Below are 9,321 nucleotides of genomic sequence, written 5' to 3' on the forward strand. Positions count from 1 at the left end.
GAGAATCAGCCAGTGATTGGCTCAGGGCATCAACTGCAAAGTGTCTTTCATTCAAGATAATCCCCAGCTCCTTGAGGTTGTGGGTACATATCGTAATTGAGGGGCTTGCATCAAAGATCATCTGCTTGATTTATGAGAAAAATGGAGACAGACATGACAGACACTATATATGCATTTGGCACACTAGCTCAACAATTTGTGTAATTAAAATCAACGGCACACTCAGCCATATGCGTTTTCCAATTAAAATAAATGGTGTACCTTGTGCTTGAAACACTTCATTAGAATCTGCTCCATTTTGCAGTTGTTATTAATGGAATGGAATATTTCTAGTTTCTTTGCAGTTGCTACAATGTCTGCCCAACAGGAATGGAGGAAATTTATTCCATGACTAGTCCGAGCACTGTGGAAGTTTGTGCGTCCTGCAGCCAAACCCAAAACTCTTTTGGGCAATCAAAGGAACTATTTTATACTCATCAATATTCATATGTATGATATATCTTATAATAATGCTCATATTAAAGTGTCCCAAGGCTTCCATGACATGACACAAAATAAAACATATTGAATTTTGATCAGGGAGTGTTAATTGACATTTGGCTGGCACTGTGCAGTTTATTTTTTGAAGACATGCTTTGTATGTTTGAAGACCCACTGCTTCCTCTTGATTAGTCTACTCCTGTCAAGTATTCTGATCTATTTAGAATGATGTTTGATCACATTTGCATTTGCCCTACTTACTTTTTACCTGTAAAGGAATCTGAGTCATTTACTGTATGAACTCAATATCTCTCGCCAATACACAAATGAAATCAGCTTATCATGACTTAAAAACGTCATTGTTTTATTTAGATGCCTCTTATAGGTGAGAGCGGGTGATGTTTATTATAAATTAGTAGACTTTAATTAATATTACCCAATAGAGAAACTTTCCTACAAGAAAGAGGACATGCAAGAGTAGTGCCTATTCTACAAAAGACATAAGCTTAACTTATGCTGTGGAAATTGTAGGTTCCCATCTGTTACAGATCAAATAGGCCCAAGATATAAATGTATTTTGTTGTCAGTTATATTAGAGTTGTGTGATTGGTTCTGCTTGTAAGATTAATGTCTGTGTTTTGTGCCCTCGTAGTGACATCTCCCCTTCTATTATTTCTAATGATACTCTTCAAAAAGAAGATACCGTGTAACATATAAGTTCCTGTATATAATATAAATGTTTTTGGGGGTTACAGTAAGCTATGAAGAAAAAATAGGAATTAATCATAAATCTATTATGATGCAGTCAGAAAACAGAAATAGAGCTATCTGACAGTGGGGGTTGCTCTATATAAGCTATGGGATAGACCCCTTGAATACCAAGTAGAGGTTAGCGTACAAAGCAGCTGGAGAGTTATGAACTAATGACTATGACTGTAGGTAAGGCATGTGGTAGGATAAATAATTTTTACATTATGAAACAGTGTTTCTAAATGGCAAATACTGTCGAGAAGAAGTCAAGCAGTAAGGTGGACAGTAATAAGTGAAAAGGTTGGAAATTTGTATAATGAAAACATAGATACAAAGGAAAATGAGTTGACCTGGTATTTAATATTAAAGTGATATCTTCTGCTTTACTTCCAGGCACCCTTGGCCCAACCAGAATCTCCAACAGCTTCCACAGGAGAAGATGTGCAGTCACTGGCGGACTCCATGGACTCTGATCGAGACTCCATCTGTAGTAATTCTAATGTCAACAATGGAAAAAATGGGAAAGATAAAGATAAAGAAAAACAAAGAAAGGAGAAGGAAAAGAATAGAACTGATTCCGTAGCAAATAAACTTGGAAGTTTCAGTAAAACACTGGGTATAAAGTTGAAAAAGAACATGGGGGGTCTTGGAGGATTAGTTCATGGTAAAATCAGTCGCGCTAATTCAGGCAATGGGAAGAACGGGGACTCTACTGACAAAGTTAAAAAGTCAAAATCTCGGAAGGGGAGCAAAGAGGAATCAGGACAGTCTGCCAGTACGTCCCCTTCTGAGAAAACAACCCCATCCCCCACCGATAAAGCTAGCATTTCTCCTGTTGATAAACTTACCAACAGATCACTTTCAGATAAGTCTGACCCATGGAAATATAGCACAGATGTAAAACTCAGCCTTAATATATTGAGAGCAGCCATGCAGGGGGAACGTAAGTTTATCTTTGCAGGACTTCTCCTCACCAGTCACCGACATCAGTTCCACGAGGAAATGATTGGTTTCTACTTGACCAGTGCCCAAGAACGTTTCAATGCTGAGCAAGAGCAGAAAAGGAAGGAGGTTGAGAAGAAAGCTGCTGTCAATGGATCATCGTGTAGAAAGCTAGATCAAGATGGTTTTGCAAAAGATAAGCTGGATTCCTCACCTCAGGACAGGGCATCACCAATCTTGCCTCAAAGCCATACAACACAGCTTGTTCTAAAACTCAAAGATCGTTCCAGTCCAACCCCAACATCCTATCCCTCACCCAACAATGGTGCTAAAAAATGTGGCCCCATTCCAGTATCTGCACACTATAGCCATACACCACCAGTCCAAAGGCAAAGTGTTATCCATTTACATGATGTCAACTCCAAGTCGCCAAGCTTCCAAGATGACCCTTTTAAGCCAACAATAGGCTCCTTAAAAACTTGTGCTACATATCCCCAACAAAACCGGTCATTATCTTCGCAAATTTACAGCCCGGCAAGGTTATCTGGTATACGCACAGTGAACACAGTGGAATCTCTTAAGTATGAAAAGCCTTCAGAGCATAAATCTCATACATATACAAATGGGTTCAACTCTAGTGATATCAGAGACTGCTTGGAATATGCTGATGAGGAATCCTCTCAGACATGGTTGAACAATGACAAAAACAGCAGAGGCAGAAGCACAGGTTGTCCAATCTATTCACTCCATCAGAGCAGGTGTAAAAGAGAGAATTGTTCTTTTTATGGGCGCCCTGAGACTGAAAATTACTGTTCTTACTGCTACAAAGAGGAGTTGAAGCGACGGGATAGGGAAAGTAAAGTTCACAGGCACTGAATGGCCCACACCATATCTATCCTTTTATACATGCAAAACTTCAATACTAAACTCACTTTAATTGTAATAGAACAAATTAGCCAAATTAGAATAAAGACAGGGATGAAATGACGCATTTGCTTGTTTTGAAACCAAACCAAGCATTGATAATGTGGGTAATAATGTAAAGGCATTTGTCCCTGCTCATGTTTATGTGTTACGCTGAAAGGTTGTTTATATCACAGTCAGAGTTTGGTTATCAACTAAGGTGCCTGAATTTTTTTTCTATCACTCAGGTAAGTAGAAAGAAACATTCAATATTTCTAATATCACTATTGGCTTTGTGCAGTCAGAGATGATCTTTCATGGTTTTATTGATTTCCTATGTGACACAAGCAGACATTTCTACTAACTTTTTAGAGCCGGTCACTTCACGTACATTTTACATTGAAGGGTTTTTTTTTGTAATTTGGTTGTAATTTTTGTGGATCCTGGCAACAATGAGGAGAATAAGATCTCTTAAAGCGGGATAACGGCATGAACCATTCTAGATGCAAAAGTCACTATGAACCCCATCTATCTTGAAAATGTGATTGCTTGAATTAGTGTTGCAAGACTAATTAGGTCATTAGCAAACAAAAGAGGGCAATTTATCTTACTCGAATATAATGCAGCGGTTTCCATATTCATAACTACCATTGTGTCCTTTATTGCCCATAATGCAATACTGATGGAAAACACCAGTGACATGATAAACCATAGCTGATATCTGCATGTTTTTTTTTTTACAATATAACTCATAAACATTTCAAGGCAACTGGAATCATAACAAGAACTAAAGCAGAGGTACGCTGCCATTAAGTGTGGCAGATCAACAATACTTTCTGAACTAGTGATTGGCTAAGGACTGTGAGAGTTGCAGTTCACAATGTGGACTAAACAACTTGAGGTCACTTGTAATTAGGCTAGATGTTGGATCACTAAGGCTTATTATATAACATAGGTGCTATAATATACCAGTGCAGATGCCAGAAGCATCCTATTAGCAACTAGTTTTGATCCTACTACTACAAGTAATAAAAGGAAAGCAAATCCTGATTAGTTGCTTTGTGTAACTGCAGTGATAATATTTAGCACCTCTTAGTAAATAAGCCACGATATCTTATTAACCCATTAAATGAGAAATTGCCGGGCACTTATAGGCTTGAATCCCCATTCTGTGCATTTTCTCGCCACTTTTCTGTGTGCTGTGTACAGGAGAATATTGCATATAATTGCTAAGTCAGTAAAATATTTAGCAGTAAAGATCTGTGCCTCCAAAGATGCCCCTGTAGCTCCCCATCTTCTGTTTGCTGATTTAATGCACATGCTCTGTGCTGCTGTTACTTAGCTGAGCTTAGGGACTGGCACACATTATACTGTGTAAATACAATTTTAATGTCACAGTATAATGTACAGATTATTGGTACATAACATATCAGAAACCAGCACAGTTAGCATTTGAATTTATTAACCAGCTGCAGAGCACGTGCAGTGTCACTGACACCCTTACCATAATCCAAGATGGCGAGCTCCTGTAACAACTTTGAAGGCCTGGATCATTGCTACAGTAGAGATATGGAACCTTTAGGCTGGTGCAATACATTCAGTATATGTAATACGGTATTTCCAGCCATATATAGATTTTTAAGGTTTAATTCTCCATTAAAAGAGAAGGAAAGGCACTCTTTACTTTGGGGTGCCAAATGTTAGGCACCCCAAGTGATTGTATTTACTTACCTGAAGCCCTGGGCCGGTGCTCCTATCAGCACAAAACTGCACCTGCCTGGGGTTATTCCAGCGAGCACCACAGACTGATTGGTTTCCAGCTTCTTCATACTTCACGAGGTTGCGCATGCGCAGTAGTGGAAGAGCCGAACTTTAACAAAGAAGTCAGCTATTTCATTCTACTGCGCATGTGTCTGCCCCGGGAAATTTGAAGAAAGACAATGGCTCCGGTGCTCGCTGAAAGAACCCCTGGACCAGTGCAGTTTTCTGCTGATAGGAGCACTGGCCTGGGGTGTGAGGTACCTATATATAATCACTTGGGGGTGCCTAACTTTTGGAACCCCCAATTAATACGCCTTTCCTTCTCCTTCTAAGAGTTAGGAAACCTAAAACTTGGTCTGTTGTGCAAATGACAGCTAATAATAATAATGACAGATAATAAAAGGACTCTAGCATCACACTCAAACTGTGCACTGGCTGCTAGGCTTAGAGACTATTCCAAACAATAGTGAGCTTTCAATGAAGAGGGAATAGTATCTTCATTTTATATGTTCAGTGTCAAAATCAGCCCAAATATTCCTCTAGTCTAGGTAGGTGTATATTAGAACCTACTGTGTGCTACATACCCCCTTTTGTCTTGCTGAGAGCATCCATTCAGTGTAAGGTTTTTTTTGCTTTAGAATGAGCCTATTGACAATCACCAGGCAAGACACTTGCTTCTGTACTTTGCTGCTGCTTGATATGTTCCAGCCATACACATTATAAACAATAGCTTATAAAAAACTTCCTAAAGAATAGCCTACATGTAATAATAAATATCTTAGTTTTCGCGTGTACTGCCATTTACATGACGCATTACATTCCTTTCCCTTGAATGGCACAGACATATAAGAGTTGTCTCTGTTCAACAATTAGGAATCCACTAACAGACGCCGGGCATTTACCCAGTTAATACAATTGGCCCAAGAGATCACACTTCTTCTGCAAGCACATGCAAATATTTCTATAGGTCCCTTGAGCGGGGATCAATTTGAACACCAAAAGAAGATGCATTATTAAAGTGGTATCCTTGGACCACAACCAGGTTCATTCCTAGAAATGAAAGTGCTTTTTTTGCTTTACAAAATGTTAACCAATTAATTCAAACCATTTCACTACCCTTCATTTCCACCTGATTTTCCCAACCCATTTAGATACGAGATATCTGCCTTGTGTCTCCTCAGCTGCTGTGAGCTACAGTTCCTACCCTCTGCAGTACCTCTAGCAACAGTTGGAGGGCAGTGTCCTTTCCCCAGACTCGTATGAAAGAACAATGAAGGATCTTATGCCTGATTCAGTCTGTGAATCACTGTTTAGCAGCAGTACCTTGCATTTTGCATTTGAAACTTTGGCATATTTGCTTTTGTGCAATGTAATACAGAAGACTAGCTTGCCATTTATTACAGCCATGTCAGTGTGCCATAGTTGTAGGCCTACAGGAACTCATCAAAAGTCTTGTGGTACATGATGAAGAATATCTAGGTGTATTTCAACTACAACTCCCAGTGTCCTCACCAGAGGCAAGGAGTTTACATTTATCAATTGCTCAAGCATTGCAGGGGGATAATATCGAGTTTAACTAAAGCAGACCTGTCCATTGCATTTGGGATGCACCGAATCCATGATTTGGTCCAATTCCAAGCGTCAATCGGAATCCAAAAAAAATCACGTGACTTTTTTTTTCGTCACAAACATGGAATTCAAAAATTTCTTAACCACATGTGCACATGTGGTTTTCTTTCCCACTTCCCCCCTAATTTACATATGCAAATTAGAGTTTGGATTTGGTTCAGGTTTCGTCTGAATCTTTCACAAAGCATTCTGGATTTATAAAAATCCTAAAATTGTGGATTTGGCGCATCCTTTACTGTATTGTATAAATATGCTACTCCCACTGAGATTCAATCAGGATACTGGTAAGAAGCTGGTTGGGAGTCTTTCCTGCTTCCAGCTCTATTCCTGCCCCTCTTTTGGCTCCAGGAAAGCTCACAAATACTATGGTTATAAATATGCATTTTTTGGAGTAGTTAACTGAATGTCCTCATACACAAAGTAAAATATATAATAATGAATATCGAATGTGTTACTCATAGCTAATACGTTATTTAATTTGCAAAATTGAACATAAAAACGTTGAAGGTCAAATATGTGAATGAAGAGTCCGGATGTGTCTGCTCTGTTACTAATCTGATCCTGTATATTAGGAGTTGCTATGCAAATCTTTCCTGATCTGAACTGTCAGCTGTCTGAAGTAACACAATGCTGTGTTCACTCGAAGTTAAAAAAAAATTAGATTTTTTTAAAATAAATTTCGGTTGGTCTTTTTTTTTTATTCGAATTTCGAGTTGATGGGAGTTTAAAAAAACTCCCATCACCTCGAAATTCGACCCTTGATAAATCTGCCCCTAAGTGGTTCTCTAAGGTCCTGTGCCTGTTATTTAGTGAGTTTTAAAGGCGTTTAATATTTGAATGCTTAGAAAGATTTGCTTGACGTTCAGTTTCTACAACAAGACAATAGGGTGAGCGCTGATATAGACTGTATGTATAGATTGTATGAGAAAAAGTCCATTTCTGAAGGAGGCTGGAATCGATTCTTTGCAAGGGCATAGTCTAGAAAGCAGCTGAATAAGACTCTAGAGAGTATGCGTTGCAATAAGAGTGTTTGAGGTCTGTGATTTATTAGAACCATCTCAGAGGTTTTATTGCTGGGGACAAAAATGAATATGTCTATATCTGTGAATAATCAAAGACACAGTGTGATATAATCCTCCCATTGCAAATAGGATTCTAACTGCTGCTCTGTTGCTGTAAAGGGAAAGCAACTGTTTCTGCGTCTGTGACTCCTGTTTCCTGTAGGTGGCGCTGCTGCTTAAAGAAATGCATGTTAATTGCAGGGTGTTTAGCCAGTCACGTAATGTACAGAACACTATTCTGATTCAGCCTGTAAGGTCTCACGTCTTTACATTCGACAAACATATTTATATTAGACAAATCCTTCAAAAACCCTGACCATGATTGTAAGTGACTTTTCAGCTTTGACTGGTAGGATTTACCAAATGCAGGAATTTACAAAGCGAAGGCGCGGTTCTGTCTGATTCACTCTGTACTGACGAACAGAATAAATAAAACGCCAATTTGTTCATTTGTCATGGACCCTCCGTTCATTTGCACATCACAGAAGTAACTATATCGTGAGAATAAAAATAAATCGTATATTGTCGAGAAAAATATAAGAAAGGTGTTTGTATGTGTTCTGTTTGTAGAATAACGGCTGTATTATGTTGATATTTTACAAGCCAAGTTTAAATTGTAATATAGAAACTTATTTTTATATTATTTACAAAATATGCTATAGAGCAATATTTTGCGCCTTTATTATATACAGGGTCTGTCATTTTAGTAGGTTAATCGCAGAGCCGTGGCTAGAAATAACAATGACACGGAGAAGCTTTGTAAAACCGTCTAGTAAGTTATGAATGCTATTTATTGTTATGCACTCCAAATGTTTATTGAAAGTTGAAATATATGAATGGTTTCTATTAAACATCACTTGTCTTATGGCTTTCTTATTTTCCCACAAACATTCCTGGGAAAACACTTCGAGTATGAGGTAATAGGAAAACATTTGGTAAATGTTAATGTGGATTTTCTAAATCTGCAGCAATTTGTTTTTACAACTCCCAGCAAGGCTGCGAGTACCAGCTGACAGTTGCAATAGCTGGGAGTTGTGTTTGAGCTACAGATGGAGGCCGCAGTCAAGTGCCAAAGGAATTTCTTTTGTGCCAACATAGAGCCGTGAAGGGTACATTCAGGGGCGATCCTGGCCCCTCCGCTGCCTGAGGCAGCAGCAGTTGCTGCTGCCCCCCCTCCCCCGGAAATTCGCTCTTAAAGTACCAGAAGCAGCATTTTTGCTGCCCCTGGTACCTAGTGGGGCGCTGCCGCCTGAGGCGACAGCCTCAACTCGTCTCATTGGCGAAGCACCCCTGGGTACATTATGGCCAAATAACCATTTACCTTTCAAACCATTTGTTTTTGTGCTGATATATCTGTTTTCTCTTGTAGTGGGAGTACCCCTGTGTTAGGAGGCTCAGCAACCACACTTACATCTTTCTAAATGAATCTGGCATGAATATCTCACACAATCTGGTATAGGCTTGGCCAAAATCTGTGTTTGTCCATCTCCATAAACTGTTTCAGTCACTTAAATACAGGTATGGAATCTGTCATCCAGAAAGCTCCAAATTATGGAAAGGCTGTCTCCCATAGACATCCAAATAATCCAAATGTTTAAAAAGGATTTCCTTTTTCTCTGTAATAATAAAACAGTATCTTGTACTTGATCCAAACGAAGATATAATCAATCCTTATTGGAAGCAAAACCAGCCTAATGTTTATATGAGTTTCTAGTAGACTTAAAGATGCTCATTACAGAATGATCCATTATCCGAAAAACCCCATGCCCAGAGCATTCTGGAAAACAGGCCCCAT

At 38.9% G+C, this 9,321-nt stretch overlaps 1 protein-coding gene across 4 annotated transcripts in view; it reads left to right on the top strand.

Moving 5' to 3' along the window:
• Positions 1-8,377, top strand: part of otud7a.L (OTU deubiquitinase 7A L homeolog) — a 136,771-nt gene extending 128,394 nt beyond the window's left edge. For all 4 annotated transcript variants that reach the window (XM_018252994.2, XM_018252993.2, XM_018252995.2 and 1 more), the window contains one exon: positions 1,624-8,377. In XM_018252994.2, coding sequence (XP_018108483.1) covers positions 1,624-3,048 — 1,425 coding nt within the window. In that variant the 3' untranslated portion in view covers positions 3,049-8,377. The remainder of the gene's footprint in view (positions 1-1,623) is intronic.
• Positions 8,378-9,321: the final 944 nt, after the last annotated feature.

Source organism: Xenopus laevis, chromosome 3L (assembly GCF_017654675.1).
Source record: "Xenopus laevis strain J_2021 chromosome 3L, Xenopus_laevis_v10.1, whole genome shotgun sequence".
NCBI classification, from domain to species: Eukaryota; Metazoa; Chordata; class Amphibia; order Anura; family Pipidae; genus Xenopus; species Xenopus laevis.